At 43.3% G+C, this 19,502-nt stretch overlaps 1 protein-coding gene across 1 annotated transcript in view; it reads right to left on the reverse strand.

The window, feature by feature from the left end:
• The window catches only part of CEP192 (centrosomal protein 192), a 198,562-nt gene that overhangs the window by 56,577 nt on the left and 122,483 nt on the right, over positions 1-19,502 (reverse strand). The window contains exons 30-34 of the mRNA XM_075214402.1: positions 19,142-19,307; positions 6,068-6,908; positions 5,748-5,896; positions 5,076-5,306; positions 4,504-4,629 (exon numbers count right to left, since the gene is read on the reverse strand). Of these exons, the coding sequence (XP_075070503.1) occupies positions 4,504-4,629; positions 5,076-5,306; positions 5,748-5,896; positions 6,068-6,908; positions 19,142-19,307 (1,513 nt within the window). The remainder of the gene's footprint in view (positions 1-4,503; positions 4,630-5,075; positions 5,307-5,747; positions 5,897-6,067; positions 6,909-19,141; positions 19,308-19,502) is intronic.

Raw genomic sequence — 19,502 nt, forward strand, 5'->3', positions numbered from 1 at the left:
ACTTATCAGCCCAGATCAAGTTGGGTTTGTTCCGAATAGACAAGCCATTGATAATATCAGGAGGACAATAGACTTGATTTCCTATATAAATCAATCCAAAATTCCCTCTGTAATTTTAGTGCTAGATGCAGAGAAAGCCTTCAATAGGCTCTCTTGACCATTTATGTTTCAAACCCTTAAAACCTTTAGATTCTTTGGTAATTTTCTTCAAAGTATTCACTATACCATAACCCGTTCTCCTCGATCTCAACGAATGGCTTGAACTCCTCTGTGTTTCTTATTAATAATGGTGCTAGACAGGGTTGCCCTCTTTCCCCCATCATTTATGCATTATGTATTGAACACACTTGCTGCTCAGATCCGACTAAACCCAGATGTGAAGGGAAACCAGGTTAATAGTAGACAATATAAGATTTCTCTCTTTGCGGATGTCCTCTTAACTCTATTCTCACCCCAGACCTCCCTTCCAAACCTATTTGTGGAGCTGCAGAATTTTAGTTCTCTCTCCGGATATAAAGTGAATAATTTCAAATCGGAGGCTCTCGCACTATACCTTCCGCCTCACACCAAGTAACTATTGGAAATTAACTTTGATTAAGTGCAATTCGATACCTGGGCGTTTTTCTCGCAACTTCCTATGAAACTCTTTTCAGGCCAACTATCCCCCTTTGCTATCTACTATTAAATAAGATGCACTCACCTGGAATTCTCTTTGTATCTTGTGGTTCGGGAAAATCAATACCATTAAAATTAACGTCCTGTCCAGGTTGTTATACCTATTTCAAACCCTCCTTGTCAAAGTATCATATTCCTTCCTGATCTCTATTCAGTCTACCTGTGGTAATTTTGTGTGGCAAGGTAAAAGACCCAGATGTAATAGGCTCTGTTTAGCCAAATCTAAACATAACGGGGGCATGGGCCTTCTTTTATTTGAGGAATAATACCACGCCACACAACTGACTCATCTCCTCTCCTGGCTATCGCCTGTAGGATTCAAGAAATGGGTGGACATCGAAGAAATGTTGTCCCCAGACATGGGAGTAAGCGTTTTACCCTGGAGCCCTAGGATTATCAGACCAGCCTCAGCCTATGCCATCTCCTCCATACGTTTTACGTTGGAGATATGGGACAAACTGAACAAGCAATACGCACTGGCCGCCTACCCCTCGCCACTTACTCCGCTATGGAGACACACTCGATCCACACTGGGTTGCATTAGGGCTTTTGCTTACCCCTGGAGGAAGGTGGGTTTAGACCATTTCTTTCACCTGATGGGAGAGCATGCACCATGTTCCTTTATGGACGTACATGTGAAAAACGATCTTTCCAGCAACCTATACTTCCACTATATATAAGCAAAAAGTTTTATACAAGCCCTGACGCAATCATCTAAGCTTCGGCCCCCAAGGCCCTTTAAAAGTCACTGCATTTATAGCCTGGGCCGTTGAGGCTATATATCAATCCAGTACAGTTCTCTCGTGTCCTTCTCATCTCCTCCCACGGAACCGTTTGAACGGGCATGGGAGCAGGATCTTGGAGTATATCTGGACGAGGAGGAGTGGTCGATCATTCGACAAATATTGGTGATGACCAAGCGCTGTATATCTCCTCAAAGAGGTAAAAATACAGTGGTGTGTTGCTTATTAGGGATTAGAATGGTTTCTCTACCACTCAAGAAATGTAATAAAATAAATAATTGCAGTTCCCTGGCGCTCCACAACTGAATCGATCATTCGACAAAAGCTATCAAGGTTTTCCATTAGTACAGCCATTCGAGAAAACACCTACAAGATTTATACTAGATGGTACATGGTTCCTGCGAGATTGCACTCTACGTACCCCCACACCTCCGATCGTTGTTGGCGTAACAGTGGTTCAGTGGGAACCTTCTCCACATATGGTGGGAATGTCCTCTAGGAACTAAATTTTGGGATGAGGTCTTGCTCCTGATTAAGCAGGTTACTTCAATTAATGTGCCTAAGGGCCCGTTATCTATGCTCCAGTGTCAGCCTATCAAAGGGATCTGAAAATCATCAGATAAACTTATTCGCCACATATATAATGCAGCTAAACTTCAGGTAGCTAGCGATTGTAAGAAAGCTTTGCAATCCTCTAGAGAGGCTGTTATAAATAGAACCTGGCACACTGCCTCCATGGAATATGTGACAAGTCTCCTCCACGATACAGTCCTCGCTTTTCATAAAGTGTGGGGCCCTTGTATTCCTATAATAATAGCAATATGCCTGGCCTTCTCTAAGCCCTCTATGCTCTTTCCCTCTTCATCTGTACCTTTTGTCTCCTCTTTTTCGAGCCTCTCTTCTATCCACCTCTGGGACTCACCCCTTCCCCTACTCTCTCCCCTATTTTATCTGGATACGAAGGGTCTCTGCGCAGGGACGCACATCCACACTGAAGACACCCTTGCCACTTCCTTTCTTTTCCCTAAAATAATAAAAAAAATCCAGCAGTTTTTTACAAATTTCATATTTCCCCAACTTTACATGGTCTCTCTACTGCGGTGTCATGATCCTCACTACTATCTACGTTCGCTTGGCCTTTAACTCCTAGCTATTATCTGATTTATACCACATTGTGTAGGAAGCATTTATTCCTTTGTAGCTTATGTCATTAATATTTAAACGTACTCAACGACCTGTATTGTCATTATCTGCTGTTAGAAATAAAAAGTTAAAAAAAACAAAACATCTCACCTAAAGAAGATGCTCAAGTTATAAGGAGCCTCAAAAAATCATCCAACCCCGGTCACAATGGACTCTCAGCCATAGACAATAAGATAGTATTAAGTCTATTATAGTAGAGTTGCTGTGTGTTTAACAGTTATTAAGAGAAGCCAATGTTCCTAAAACCCAAACCTGGAAGAGACCTCAACAATTGCGTTAGTTATCGTCGGACATCTTCATTAAATGTTGATCTTAAACTCCTCACCAAAATCGTGTCTTGAGGTGGGGGGTGGGTGTACGGGGTCATGCTGTTGCTGGTCTTCCTGGCAAACAGGCTTTAGATTAAATCACCTTGTGATCTTATCAAATTCGAGTAGGTAACTCTAGAGCTCTCTCCCTCTCTGCCCTTACCCGATGATGGATTTTGATGCCAAAAAGGCATTTGATTAGGTCTAATGGCCCTTTATGTGGAAAATACTTCTCCACTTTGATTTCCCTGCAGAAACCACTCCAAAAACCTATGTTCTTTACCATAATCCCTCAACCTCCTTTTTGACCAAAGTATTTGTTTCACTCGCATTTGAAATCAAATGGTACAAGGCAGTGATGATGGATCCCTTTGCATCAAAACTTAGAACCAATCTGTACATCTCTGGTATTCTAATTGGCCACTGGGAGTGCAAGGTTGCACAACAGTGATTAACTACATTATCTCACTATCAAACCTGGCGCAAGAGATCCATTCTTTTAGCAAAATTTCTAAATTTATAATGTATTCAGAAAAGACTGAAGCTTTGGAACTAAATATGTCACCTATGATGGATAGTAAAGCTTTTCTCTGATACAAACTACTCCCTCTCTTACGCCAAATTAAAACAACCTCATTTTTCACTCCAGGCTTAATAATCATCCCTCATCTATATGATTGCGGCCAGATATATTATTCATAGTGAACATTGCGCCCCCTCGTGATGTACCCTACTTTACAGAGGTAAAAGACAGACGATATATCGCAGACACAGAACTGTATCAATATAGTCAACACATCTTTCCTTTCCTTTGGAGGCATTGCTGACAGGGGTATACCCTGCCCCATATCTGGTGAGTGTCTGAAGTTAACTCCACTATGAAGAGAGGTTCACCGTCTCATTTTATAGTACAAACATATGCCGGCTTCACTTTCTATGGTCCATACAAAGAACATGCCAAAAAACATGCAGAGAATAATTTAGCACATATTGAATTTAGTTAGGTGACAGATTGCTTCTTATTAGAGTTTAAAAAAACTGATCATTTATGTTCCTAATTATAGAAAATCTCGATTTGTTCATAGGATGGAGCATAAATCACAAACCCCTATCCATTTGGAACCCCTGGCATTAAATTCCAGTTAATAACCCCATGAAGAGTAACAGCCTGTAGACTGGATAACTCCTACTACACAACCCCCATGCATCTTGGACTTGTGAACTGACTGTGTTATATAGCCAACAATCATTCTACTCTTGTCTGACAGCCCTGTTCCACCCCACTGCCTCATACCCCTCCTTTTTTCCTTCTACTCTACCCTTTAAATATTTACTGAACCTAGTAAAAAACGTTTTGGTTTTTTTCTTGTTTTGTTTTTTAATCCGATCAGAGTATTGGGTTCAACAGTCTAAAGCAACAATGTTGTTCATACATGGCTAAAATAAATTCCACAAATAGCTATATATTTTAAAGTCTGAAAATCTGAGTGCAAATAAAAACTTGAATATGATAAAATAATCACCACCTTCATGATTTCCCAAATTATTGTTTCAATGTTAATATGCATACTTACAGCACTAATAGTAAGTCTGATAGGCACTGTAGCACGAGTCCGATTAATCAATTTTAGCGGAAGTGTCTTCCAACTGCCAGATGTCAGATCACCAAAATCTAAACCATCACTCTTTCCACTGTCCACCTGTGGGGGAGGGATTAGAGACAAAGATTTTTTGTTATTTATTCCCCAACATCAGTAACAGAAAAATATAACCTAGAATGCCCATGGGGTTTGCCAAAATGGGTGACCAACTTCAGGGTTTGTTAGAAGGATCCAATATTTTTAACAAAAAAGGTTTCAAAATTATTTTTAGAACCAATTTATTCAGGTTCTTATTTCACTGCACATAGCCCTGGTTGAAAAGAATACAGATAGCCATTTAGATATGAAAATCATATTTAAAGATCTAGTACTCAATTTCACAATAAGGTGATAAGAAAAATCAAGAAAGGAACGCATTTACTGTATCCCAACCTTAGACAGACGAAACAGGACTTGCTGCCTGCATTACATTTGCAAGCTACATTTTCATTTCAACTCTAAAAATGAATGTTTACTTATGAATCCTATCCTAGAACAATATTTACCTGAATTACAGGATATTCTGAAACGGCAGTAAGGAGAACTTTGGAAGCTGTGGTTTCAGCTCTTACAATTGTCTCTGTATCAGCAGACACAGGCCAGGATGACACACTAAGCACACACTGGAAAAGCCCTGGCCTCTGGGGTAAAAGGAGAATCTTTATGTCTTCAGATGCTCGTGGACCAATTATTGTTTTGTTTTTAAAAACCAAGCACTGGTCAGCTCCAATACCTATCTGAAAAATAAGATGGCCAATTCCAGGTAAGCAAACAGAATGCAATAGATCTTCAAAACTGGATTGGCATGACAAGATTTTATACCAACAGACATCAACAATGCATCTCTCAATAAAGTTCATGGGAGAAAAACATCTGCCTGATAATACTTCCCGTTATGTTTAAAAGTGTAAAACAATAACTGAAAAAAAAAACGCAATTCAAAATACCGGATTTTGTATAACAATTTCAAGATAAATGAAAACTTAAGTTTCTAAAACAATTATAGCTAATTAAATGTGTTAAGTTAAGTTAAGTGTTATTTCTTTCAGATTGATGAACATTGTAATTTTAAGCTTTAGAGAAAAATATTTTAAGAATATTTATGCATTACTGTGCACAGTGCTATATTATTACAATTCTGAAAAACAGTTAAAATCAAACAAAAGAAAGGCACTTACTTTTTCACCATTTACAGCAATACTTAGTATTCCAATATTAACTTGCATCCACCTTTCATTTGGGTTAAAAATATTTAAGGAGGCTTGAGAGGCAATTCCGACACAACATGCAGTAGGAAACGTCACCTCTTCAGTCACCAAAACTTGCCCTTGTAAAAATAGAAACAAAAATATGTTCCATTGATATTGCCATGACATACTAAAAGTTTGTTTAGTAAAAAAAAAATACAGCGAGCGCATAATGATATGCATTAAATTATATAACACGCATACTCAAAATGTAACGAGAAATAAAAAATTAAAGCTAAACCAATACTTACCAAATCCAGATGACATTCTTGAGGACCACTGATTGAATCCAGTTGTGCCACTCTGGGATTCTAGTAAATGCATATGGTGTCCAATGTGCTGGTTTCCTGAAGTGTTATTACTCATTGGTAGTGTGGCTAGTAATCCAGAACCAAAATGTGTACTCTGTGGAACTCCAGTCACTGTGCTTTGGGTACTTTGTGAATGAAGGGTACTATAGTAGCCTGGATGACTTTCTACTGGGTAGTGGGGGATTGGCGTAACACTTCCAAGATACTGCTGTGCAAATGGCGTGGTGGAAAGGGGCTGTCCAGTTAGGAGTGTAGGAACAGAAGACTGTAATTTCTGTAAGTCGGTGCCTGGCAAAACAGGTTTAAAACCAGGAGCAAATACATACTGATGATCACCAGGAATATTTTGCATTGCACTGCACTTATCCAGCAAAGCAGACTGTAGCATATTTGCAGAAGACAATCCTTGACTCGATTTTGCTATAAACTCTTGCCATGAAAAAGGATGATCTACTTGAGTGACAGGAGCTTGGCAACACTTCGCATCACTCAATAAATCGGAACGAAGGGTATTACTTTTGTCTTTAACATTTAAAACTGTGTGCTCTGGCTCTAGTTTCTTTACTTCTTGTTTCAAAGAGTCTCCAATGTTATCTCCAATGCTATGAGATTTAACAGTTCTAAATCCAGAAGGACTCCTGCTCATTTGTTTAGGGATATCACTGGACATTTGATCTTTGTTTTGTTGCCAGGACAAAGCGTTGTTCTGTACAATATGCATTTCTGAAGGTGTAGGACTGGCTCTCACTATAGTTGTGCTCAGCTCAATGGTATTGTTACTCTGGAAAACAAAAATAGCTTTAGACAAAATATAGAAATTTTATACTTAAAATCAGTTTCTCTTATAGTTAGAGTATAGAGTAGGGACAGGGCAAGCTGGCACTTTTAAGAACCTAACTCCTCCCTCTCTACACCCCACTTCCTGTTACATCAGTTTATGTTTAACCAAGCGCACAGAAAGCGGAGAGAGAAAACAGGAAAAGAGAAACAAAACATAGTCTTGAAACCAAGACTTGTCCAACAGTAGGAGAAACCAGAGCATTAAAGTTGGGCTCCCGGTGTCCCCAAATGGACTAAGAGAAACGGATTTTATGTAAGTAAAAAAATCTTATTTTCTCTATCCTCCTTTGGGGGACATCGAGGACATCCCAATGCCGGATCACTGGAGGAACGGCCCAAAGCACCTTTATTACAAAACTTGAATCCATGGATGCAAACACATTAAACTTATAAAACAGAGCAAATGTGTGCACAGACGACCACGTAGCCACCCGACACAGCAGCTCACTCAAGGTACCATGGTGTGCCACCTAGGAAGCACTCGCAGACCTTGTACAGTGCGCCCGAAGATAATCTGGTACAGGCCGCCAAGCCCCACTATAAGCCTGACGGATTATAGCCGTAATCCCCAACATAACAATTTACCTTGGAAGCTGGCCAGCCTCTCTTTGGTGCATCATAGAGAATCTAAACTCCTCAGTCCTGCGCACATCTTGAGTCTTAAGCACAAATGCGCATGGCTGGAACCACATTGGGAGAACGAAGAAAAACTTTGTCCTCTGAAGACCTCGTAATAATCAAAGTGGGAATGATGATGTCCTGATTTAAGTGAAATCTAGACAACTGTAAACAGGAATGAAGGCTTGGTCTGAAGAACTGCCCTATCCTTATGAAAAAAAATAGAAGAGAAAACTTTCAAGATTATGCTGCAAATTCTGAAACTCTTCTTCCTGTAGAGATTGCCAAAAGGAAGACAGTCTTCCAGGTGAGAAATTTGAAATCCACAGTATCCAAGGGTTCAAATGGCGGATGGTGAAAAGCAATCCACACAAAATTTAAATCCCATTGTACTACCAGAGGAACATATGGAGGTAGCATATGGAACACCCCCGGAAAGAAAGTCTGCACATCAGGCATCACACAACCTTAATAGAAATAAGGCACAAACCTGCATCCAGCCAGTCCTGCAACAACATAAGCAATCTGGACAATCAAAAAGAGGTAGGATACATCTTTTCACAACAGGCAATATATGTCCTCCAGACCAGATTATAAATTCTGGCTGAACCCGGTTTACTAGCCCTAAGCATAGTTTGCACCACACACACTGGGAAAAACCTTTAGCTTGCATGATCACGGCTTCAATAGGTACGGCGTTAAAGCCATACTTTCCAAACCTAGATGACAAAAGGGTCATGATCGCAGGAATGTGAGCTTCAACCCACTGAAAAATATTGTGCATCTTTCGCATAGCTAAGGGACTATTGGAGCTGCCCTGGTGATTGAGATATGCCACCGCTGTGGCATTTTCCGACCGAATCTTCACTACCCTTCCCTGTAGCAAATGTTGTGCGCTTAATAGAGCCCAGAACACTACCCGCAGTTCCAATTGATCAGGAGCTTGGATTCCTTCAGAATCCAAAGACCCTGAAAGTGACCGTGAGGACAGACAGCAACCCAGGCCCAAAGGCTGGCATTCGTTGTGATCACGATACAATCAGAGATCGAGAAAGGACAACTCCTGCAGAGATTCTGTTTATGCAGCCACCAAATGAGTGACTGATGCACTTGAGGAGAGACGGAAAACCTCACCAGGCAGTTTCAGATGGGATTTGTCCTGTTTCGACAGAAGTTTCAACTGGAATTCCAGTGCATGAAACTAAGCAAATTGGACTGCCTCAAAAATTTATACCATCTTGCCCAAAACTCTCATGCCGATTTGCATTTGAGGTTTGTTTGGCAGCCAGATATTTTACCATCTTCTGCAAAGCTAGAAACTTGTCTGGAGGTAAGAGCAAACCATTTTGGATGAAAGTCCCCAAAAATTAATCCATTAGGTTAGGGACAACTTTTTGTAGTTGAGAATACAACAGTGGTATTTCAGAACCTGGGGTACCGCCTGTATATGAGACAGGAGCACTGCCGGAGACTCTTATGTCAGAAAAAGATTGTTTAAAGTAAGGGATGATCGTAATCCCCTTTGACCAGCAGTGGTGGCCAGACCAAAGGGAAGAGCCTGAAAAAAGTAGTGTTCTGACTGAACTGCAAACCTGAGGAGAAACTGATGAACCTCCCAGATGGAAACATGCAGACAGGCATCCTTGACTCCATCTTGAATCTGGGAACACTGACTTGGGAGTTAAGACTTCAGATTCAAAATCAGTCTGAACGAGCCATCAGGATATGGAACAAGAAAAAAAAAAAGTTTGGAATAAAATCCCACACCTTATTGTGATTCCTGAACCGGAATAACTGTTCCAGAAGAAATCAGAAAGTGGATGGCCTCTTGCAGAGCCAGATGCTTCCATGGACATGCAGAAAGGTCTGAGGTAAAAAAACCACCTGGGAGAATGCCAGAGGAGATTGATGATATACCTCCGGTCCATAACTCCTCGTACCAGGCCATCCGTGGTAGACTGAAGCCACTGATCCCAGAATAGGAGAAGACAGGCTCCCACCACTGCCAACCGTAGAGGGGCAGAATATCAGTCACGATGACTGTTTGCTTTATGACTTAGCTGCCAGACACCACACAGACCAGTCCTATTGCAGACGCTGCAGACCGTCCCCCGGGACGGATGACAGACCCAAGGAGTGCTGAACTTGAGACCTTCCTGAAAATCAAAAGGAACGGAGCCTGGCCATCATTTGTTTGAGAGCATTGACCAGGAAGAAAAGTGCTCTTTCCTCCCATTGCTTGACTGGGGTAATGGAGTCAAGCTGAGGCCCAAACAAAACACACCCGGAACAGGGAATTGTCTCAAGTCTTTTCAGACTCAACAGCCTCCCAGACGAACCGAAACTGCAGAGGCATATATTCGTGCCTGTATGAGTTCCGTGTCCAGAGCCGCATCTGCTAAAAAAATCCATCACGCTCTGCATTTCCATACCACACGCAGTACAGAAGACTGTCTCTCTGCCAACAAACCTTCAGACAAACGTTCTACCGCTTTCTAGACCCATACAGACGCCAATGCAAGCCACAAAAATAGACTTAATAATTGCCTAAACATTACAGTCTGCACAGTACTTAAGAATGGCTGCGTTGGAGAGATGGTAGTAACCTTGCAACTGGAGCTTCCACACAAGGCAGCGCCTCCCATTTTGCAAGAACCTCAGAAGGAAGGGGATAACATGACAACAGCCAATGAGACACCTGGAACTTTCGATCTAGGGAAGCCCAAGGCTCAGCCAACAAATCTTCCAATTCGGAAGAAGCGGGAAAAGACAAAGATTGCTTTCTCAACCACAAAAAGAGAGAAAGCTCCGTAGCGACAGGGACAGCCACCTCAGGAATCTCAAGTACCTGACGCACAGCCCGTATTAAATCCTCCACACAGACTATCAGGATGAACTTCTTCCTCCACAGACATGTCAGAATCCATGGTTAATTCACCCTCCTCCTGGGAATAACAGTCAGAATCCGACATCGCTCCATGCAGGGGTGCCAACATCATCTTGTTTTTACAAGAGGAGGACTGTGTAGAAAATTGCAACATTCGCTCTAAAGAGGATGAGACTGAAGCCCTGTACTGAGGATGCAAGCCCACGTACCAAGGCCGGTTCGCCAAAAAACGCTACCATAGGTCCAGCCGAAACGGAATCCACCTCACTCGCCACAGTAGAAGGGGGATTATAAGAAGGACCACCCACAGACTGATTGGGCAAATTCACCCACAGCATTGGAAACAGACCGAGAAACAGACCGACCCCAGGCGGGTTTTGCCAAGTCAGAACCAGAACCCGCTGACGCACACATCACGAGATCTTGAGACTGACAAGCCACTCTCAAGGCGTGTCTGTCTGTCCAGATGGTAACTTAATGTGACAGGCAAAACAGGTGAACTTCAATATAGAAGTTACTTTAGCTTTATACCACATGGATTTTCCCCTGACATGTAAACAGGTGGGAAAAAACACAGATGAAAGTAAAAAAAAAAAAAAAAAATGCAGCAAATAAGACAAGCAGCACACAAATCAAGTACAGAATGTGAACCTGCAATACAGCCTAGCATCTTCACAGTCTAAAGTACAAAACCCTGGGAAACAACCACCCTCAAATAGTTAACTTAAAGGACAGAAAAATAGAAAAGCTGGAGCTGTAAAATGGCTGCCTATTCTGGTGTCTGCAAAGGAGTGAGAGACCACCAAGGAGGAAGTGCAATAGAGAAAAACCAGCTCCCACCAGGGCGCCAACACTTGGGAGGCCCTAGCCTGACCCAGTTCCCCAAGAAAAAAAACCAAAAAACACACAAATGGCTGCCCCTAGCAAGAGGCAGCCTAACCTAGGAAACACACTACATTTTACAACCACCCCCTCCTCCAGCACTATGATGGGAGAGGGTACACTTACCAGCTGCCATTCCTCCTCACACAGTGGCTGTCAGCAAAGGACAGGCACAGCCTGCAACAACTGTGCCCGGCTCCCAGGAGGGCATCTGGACATTGGGATAGGAGAGCTGGCAGCGGAGGCACCTCCAAGGTACCTCTGATCCCCTCCATCAGACAGCACACAGCCGTCCATGCTGTGCGCTGCAAATTAAACTACTGTGCGCACCTGTAAATCGCAGCTGGTAGTAAAATTACCAGCTGTGGCTGTAGTGTTTTTATAACAAACATGCCCAAGCAAGGTTAGAGGTTGGGGGCAGTGGCAGCTGGGGAATGAAGCAGTGATTGACAGCCTCGTACATGGCTCAGTGAGCCGCCAGCTTTCAGGAACAGGAGGCAAAATACTTCTATAGTAAAATAAAATAAAAGTAAATTAACAAGATTGGGCTGCTATTCAGCCCAAATACAGCCCATTCGCCGGGCTCTTAAACTAAACTGATGTAACAGTAAGTAAAGTATAGAAAGGGAGGACGTAGGGCTTATTTAACAGAAATTCTTAAATTGCCAGTTTGCCCTGTTCCTACTCTACAGTCATGGCCAAATGTTTTGAGAACGACACAAATATGTTTCAAAAAGTCTGCTGCCTCAGTTTGTATGATGGCAATTTGCATATACTCCAGAATGATGATCAGATGAACTGCAATTAATTTCAAAGTACCTCTATGCCATTACAATGAATTTTATCCCAAAAACATTTCCACTGCATTTCAGCCCTGCCACAAAAGGACCAGCTGACATCAGGTCAGTGATTTTCTCGTTAACACAGGTGAGAGTGTTGACAAGGCTGAAGATCACTCTGTCATGCTGATAGAGTTAGAATAACAGACTGGAAGCTTTAAAAGGAGGGTGGTGCTTGAAATCAGTGTTTTTCCTCTATTAACCATGGTTAACTGAAAGGAAACACGTGCAGTCATCATGTGCAGTCATCATTGCTTTGCACAAAAAGGGCTTCACAGGCAAGGATATTGCAACTATTAAAATTGCACCTAAATCAACCATTTATTGAATCATCAAGAACTTCAAGGAGAAAGGTTCAATAGTTGTGAATGCGGCTTCATGGAGCACAAGAACGTCCAGCAAGCGCCAGAACCGTCTCCTAAATTTGATTCAGCTGAAGGAACGGGGGCACCACAAGTGCAGAGCTTGCACAGAAATGGCAGCAGGCAGGTGAGAGTGCATCTGGACACACACTGAGGCGAAAAATTTTGGAGGATGGCTTGGTGTCAAAAAGGACAACAAAGAATCCATTTATCTCCAGGAAAAATATCAGGGACAGACAGACTGATATTCTGCAAAATATACAGGGAGTGGACTGCTGAGGACTGGGATAAAGTCATTTTCTCTGATGAATTCCCTTTCAGATTTTTTGGGCCATCTGGAAAAACGCTTGTCCGGAGAAGGAAAGTTGAGCACTACCATCAGTCCTGTGTCATGCCAATAGTAAAGCATCCGGAGACCATTCAAGTGTGGGGTTGCTTCTCAGGAAAAATTGTGAGTGTGCCCACTCCCTTGGCTAAGAAGATAGATAAAGAATGGTACCAAAACATCCTCCAAAAGCAACTTCTCCCAACCATCCAAGAACAGTTTTGGTGACGAACAATGCTTTTTCCAGCATGATGGAGCACCTTGCCATAAGGCAAAAGTGATAACTAAGTGGCTCAGGGATCAAAACACTGACATTTTGGGTCCATGGCCAAGAAACTCCCTAGACATTAATCCCATTGAGAACTTGTGGTCAATCCTGAAGAGGCAGGTGGACAAACCCCCTCCCCCCACAAATTCTGACAAACTCCAAGCATTGATTAAGCAAGAATTGGCGGCTATCAATCAGTATGCGGCACAGAAGCTGATCGACAGCATGACAGGGCGAATTGCAGAGGTCTTTAAAAATAAGGGTCAACACTGCAAGCATTGACTCTTTGCATAAACTTAATGTAATTGTCAATAAAAGCCTTTGACACTTATGAAATGCTTGTAATTTTACTTCAGTGTAAAATAGCAACATTTGACAAAAAAAAGTCTAAAAACACTGAAGCAGCAAACTTTGTGAAAACCAATACTTGTGTCATTCTCAAAACTTTTGGCCATGAGTATATACACCAATGTCCCTAGTGTCCCCAAAGACGGATAAAGCAGTAAAAAATAGGATTTTGGTACTTCCCGTAAAACCCTTTCTCTTAGTCCATTGGGGGCCACGGCTATATATAGGGGAATAGTAGGTGGTACCAGGAGTCCAGGCAATTAAACTGTTAAATCTGTGAGTTTAACCCCACCCCTGTTATACCCTTCCCACAGGAAGAATATTCAGTTTCTGTCTAATAAAGCCAGAAGGAGGTCAACTAGGTTAGCTAACCACAGTCAACCATACAACATTCAGAGCAAGGGTGGGCACGCAGAGTCCCCCAATGGACTAAGAGAAAGGGATTTTACTGAGAGTATAAAAATCCTATTGTCTCACACTTCCAATTGGGAGACACTGCCATACATTAGGGACCTACCAATGCTACCCCCTAAGTGAGGGACTGCTCTGACACGGACGCGCAGAGAACCCTACGGCCAAAGCTGGCATCCTGTGATGCAAAGCCTTGTAACCTATAGAATTTTACAAACATGTGAACAGATGTCCACGTAGCCACCAGGCACAGATGTTCAGCAGAAGCGCCGTGACGCGCTACCCAGGAAGCACCTACAGCCCTAGTGGAATGAGCAGACAATCCTCCTGGCAACAGTCTATCTGACCTCGAATAAGCCAGCTTGATGGTGGAGGTAATCCACAGAGCTAGAGACCTTACTCAGAAACTCAGACTCAAAAGGCTCAAAAGGATCTTTAATCAAAGTCTGACGAACCAAATTCAAGTTTCACGGCTGTACATGATGAACAAATGGAGGAAAAATATGAAGCGCCTTCTGCAAAAAAGTATGAACTTCCAGGAGGGAGACCAGTTTACAGCTGGAAATAAATGGACAATGCTGAAACCTGCGATTTCTAAGCACAACTTCTTGTCCAAACCAGCTTGAAGAAAGGCCAGCAACCCAGAGAGCTTGAAACGGGAAGTGTGAAATTGATTTGATTCACACCATAAAACATAAGTCTTCCATGTTCTGTAATAATTGGCTGCTGATGAACGCATCCTTGCCTTTATCATGGTCTAACTACCTTAGTAGAAAAACCCTTGGCCTTCAAAATCATGGTCTCAATAGCTACGCCGTTAAAGTCAGCCGAACTAATGAGTGGCACCACAGGGGACCCCGAGTGATTAAGTCTGGCCTGAGAGGTAGACTGAACGGAGGTTCTACTACCATTCCTAGCAGGTCTGAGTACCACCAGGCTCAGTGCAGTTAGTCTGGAGCCACTAAGATGGCCTTCACCCGCTCGTTCCCTCTTCAGGTTTCTTGAGAACCTTCGGGATCATAGGAAGGGGAGGGAATAAGTAAACTAAGTGAAACCGCCAAAGAAATCACTAAAGCATCGACGAATCCTGCTACAGGGTCCCTGGTCTTTGAGCAAAGAAAGGAACTTTGAAGTTCAACTTCAAGGCCATCAGATCAATTTCCGGACAAACCTAGCGTTGAACCAGTAGATCGAAGACCATTCTCCCGGATGAACTCTGTTTAGGCTGAGATAATTGGCCTCCCAATTGTCTACACCTGGAATGAATATTGTCGATATAATTAAAATGTGTTTCTCTGCCCACAACATTATCCTGGTTGCTTCGCTCATGGCCCTGGCACTGCACGTGCCTCCCTAAGGATGGAGGTACGCTACTGCCATCGCATTTGTCCGACTGGACCCTGATCGGCTTTCCGCACAGAAACACTTGAGCTTGTACCGGCACCCTGTATATAGCTTGTAGCTCCAAAACGTTTATGGGAAGAACTGATTCCAGCAGGTCCCACTGACCCTGGAATCTGAGGGTTGCAATGAGTCTCCCCCCCCCAACCTGACAGACTTACGTCTGTGGTGACAACCATCCAATCCCAGGTCTGAAGAGACCGTTCCCTGGGAGAGATGTGACCTGAGCATCCACCAAGTGAGGGACAGGCGGGCCCGAGATGATAGAATGATCATCTGCCTCTCTAGATGTAAGGAATAGCCTAACCATTTGCGCAGGATTTCCCACTGCAGAACCCGCGAATGGAACGGAGCATAAGGCACTGCTCTGAAGACTGACACCATTGTCCACAGAAGCTTCCTGTATCGCAGCAGGGACACCTGACGCTTGCTTAAGAAGTCTCTGATCCTGGACTGGAGTTATAGAATCTTGACTTCTGGAAGGAACACTGACACCTGGCGTTGAAATCTAACCCTAGAAACCGCATCTTCTGCGATGGGATTAAAAATGACTTTGGCAGGTTGATTATTCACCCATGCTCCTCTAGGAAGGATCTGGTCAATTGAAAGTGCTGTAACAGGATCTGAGCCAATGGAGCATTGAACAGAAGGTTGTCCAAGTAAGGCATTATCGTGACACTCTGGGAGCGGAGAAGGGCCACAATTACTGCTATCACCATTGTAAATATCTTCAGGGCAGTAGCTAGACTGAAAGGTAATGGCCCTGAATTCAAAATTATTTTCCTTTACTGCAAAGCGTAGTAAGCACTGACGGCCCTGCCAAATGGGAATGTGCAGCTAAACATCCCTTATATCTAGGGAAGCTAAAAACTCTCCCTGTTCCATGGCCGCAATCACTGACCTGAAACATTCCATCTTGAATCCCCTGACTCTGACCTGTAAGTTTAAGGTCTTTAAATTCAATATAGGTCTGAAAGAGACGTCCAGCTTTGGGACTAGGTTTTTGGAGCCGCGGCGGCCGCGAGCTCCGCCGCGACTCACTGCCCCTCTCCTTGGCGTCCCGGCCGTCACTTCCGGGTAACAGCCGGACGCCAAACAGAATGCCATTCATGCCCCGGCAACCAGAGCAGCCGGGCGCATGCGCTGGAACCATCACAGCCTGTGGGCTGATTGATGGTCACCTTTATTAATTAGCCTGCGCCTGAGTATTGTTTCAGGGCAAAGCCCTGATTGGCTAGTTTCTGTATTTAAGGCAGGGAGGGCTTAGCCTCCCTGCCAGTTATAGCGTTCCAGTCCTGTGCTGACCTGCTCTTGGATATCTATTTGCCTGATCTGCTGCTCTGACCAATGCCTGTACCTTGGACCCTGCCTGTTTCCCTGTGACCCTGACCTTTTGGCGTGTATTCCGGACTTTGCTGTTTGCTACGGATCTCTGACCGCAGCCTGCCTCTGACCACTAGCTCCAGTCTGCGCCCCCGGTTCCATCTGCGCTGCGGCCATCTTGGAGGAGCTTCTACTACTCTGAGCCTAAGTCCTGGGGGCATCTGAGTACCTGTGAGCACATAAAGCTCTACGGAAAAGGCGGCTGCTAAATGTGAAGATCACTACCCTCCTGTTCTAAAAGCTCATGTTGGTGGTCGTAGGCCATAACACTAGGAAAAGGATTGAGTAAAACCCCAAACCTCTTTCCAGTTGGCGGAAATGGAATGATGACTCCCGCGTCCAGCAAGTTCTGGATTGCTATCTGCAGGGCCTGGTGCCAAATACTGCAGGCTGGAAGCCCCGTGGTGAGAAACCGGCAAAGAGAAAATTGAGGCAAGTCTATGACATACCTCTCGTGACAATGATCCTGATCCATGGGTCTAATGATTCCAGCCATCTGTCCCGAAAAAGCAGAAAACGTGCCCACACCACAGCTCTGTGTATGGATGTCACGTCATGCTGAGGCCGACTCTGTTGGCTTAGGATGACCCATACGTGAGGGACCCCAGCCTATTCGCCACCCGCCCCTAGCAGGTGCATTTAACTGACACCTAGCAGGGGATCCTCTGGATCTCTGGAAGGGCCGAAAGGACCGAAACCTAGGCTGTGTAGGCCTTGTCTGAGAGACAGGCAAAAAAGGGCTTTTACCTCCTGTATCTTCCAAAATGAGCTGATCTAATCTAGCTCCAAAGAAAGAGATGCCAGCAAAAGAAACCGCTTCCAAGGTGCGTTTGGAATCCACTTCCAAGGACCAAGAACGCAACCATACAGAACATCTTGCTGCTATGACTAATGTCGAGAGTTCAGCCGCGTGAGAATTGACATCCAGCGAAGTCTGATCTACAAACTCCGAAGCCTCTCTAATCTGATCGGAGAGTGCCATTAAGTCGTCACTAGAGGCACCATCCTGGAGACCTTTTGACTACTGCTCTGCCCATGCTTGAATAGCCTTGACCCAGGCCCTGAAAATACTACTAGCTGCTTTGTAAGCAGATCTGAGCAAAAAAAAAAAAAAAAACCTATTTTTTTGGTCTGTGGCATCTTTGAGGGAAATAACACTCTCAACTGGTAAAGTGGATGTTCTAGTCAACCTGGCTATGGGATAGTCCATCCTTGGAAGTGCCTTCCATTTGTCACAATCTTCAGCTGGAAGAGGGAAGAGAGTTTTAAATTTCACTGGCCTGGTAAAACGCTGATCAGTGTTTCTTAAGTTAAGAAACACTGGATTAGACTGAACTAAAGTAGGCTGGCCAAAAGCGCTATACGTCAATGAAGACAGACCTCGGTGACTTTGTAAGTGTCTCTATGGTGTAAAGGCTAACAGCACACATCCTAATTTACTCGTAGTGCTGGGTGAAATGAGTCACACAGATTGCAGAGGATTATATGATTACGGGGAAGCACCCAAGCTTCGTGTATTGATGAGCATGTTTTCAAGTTAACACCTGGTACGCATATGCACACACTTTGGCTTTTTGGACTATATTACCCTAAATACTACACCATAGGCCCCTTCCCCTTCCACCCCGTTTCTGTATAAATATTAAATAAAATTAAACATTAATTCCGAAAACATGCCCAACTCCTATGGCACAAAAACTAAACTGAATATCCTTCCTGTGGGAGGGGTATAACAGGTGTGTAATTACACTCACAGATTTAACTGTTTAAGTGCCTGGACTCCTGGTACCATCTACTATACCCCTATGTATAGCAGTGTCGCCAAATTGGACGTATGAGAAATATTTGTAGCAAGGATTTTTTTCTATCAAAAGCAGACAAAATATAGGACAAACATTTAAATTGTCATAAGCTCCCATAGTCTAAAGATGTTAACTAGCAGATGCAGATTGTCAGGACAAATATTGTCAGACTATTTTGTATCTTACAGCCTCTTGGAAACCACACACCTAACCTTCTAAATAGAGCATTGAGTGGCACGTAAGGCTCCAACCTATGAATCCGCTGATACAAACAAATACACTAAGGGACGGTGAGAGTCAATAGTTGCTCCTGTGCTGAATAGGAAGTGCTCATCCCTGGTCACATGGGGGCAAGTAACCTCTGAAGACCCTACAAAGCTATAGTGCAATCAATGGTAAAAAAAAAAAAAAAAAAAAGCTAACACAACATAAGACCTTAACAGTTATCTAATATCCTCATTGCTTTCAGAACTGTGGGGGTCAGGGACTCCTAACAGCTAGAAGAAAACATGCTGCAATAGCTGAAGAATAGCAACGCAAATTATACAAATGTTTGTGAACCTCCTCTTTCTGCAGGGACAAGAAGTGTTGTGGCACTGGCGAGTTCTCCAGAACAAAGGTGTAGAAGAGCAGAGTGTAATATCTCACCTTCTTTTTCTCAGGACTTTGAATAGTGGTATTCTGTAAAGTACTCTCTGTGGCTGAAACATATGTTAATCTGCTTAAGCTAGGACTGAGACATGATGATTCAGGTGAAAATCCAGCATGTGAAGTTCTCTGAACTGATGCCACACTTTCTGGAGACATACCAGACCTGTGGAAGGGGGAATGGGATTGGAGAGATAAACAATTGCAAATGTTTAAAATAATAATAATAATAATAATCAAGAGTATGAAAACTGGCAAATCACAAGGAAAACAAAGAATTCCACCAAATAAAATGGTCCTTTTACAAAGCCATCTCCACTTCCCATTATGATCATGTACAATCACTCCCCTTTCACTTCTA

The sequence above is a fragment of the Mixophyes fleayi genome, chromosome 5 (genome assembly GCF_038048845.1).
Source record: "Mixophyes fleayi isolate aMixFle1 chromosome 5, aMixFle1.hap1, whole genome shotgun sequence".
NCBI lineage: Eukaryota > Metazoa > Chordata > Amphibia > Anura > Limnodynastidae > Mixophyes > Mixophyes fleayi.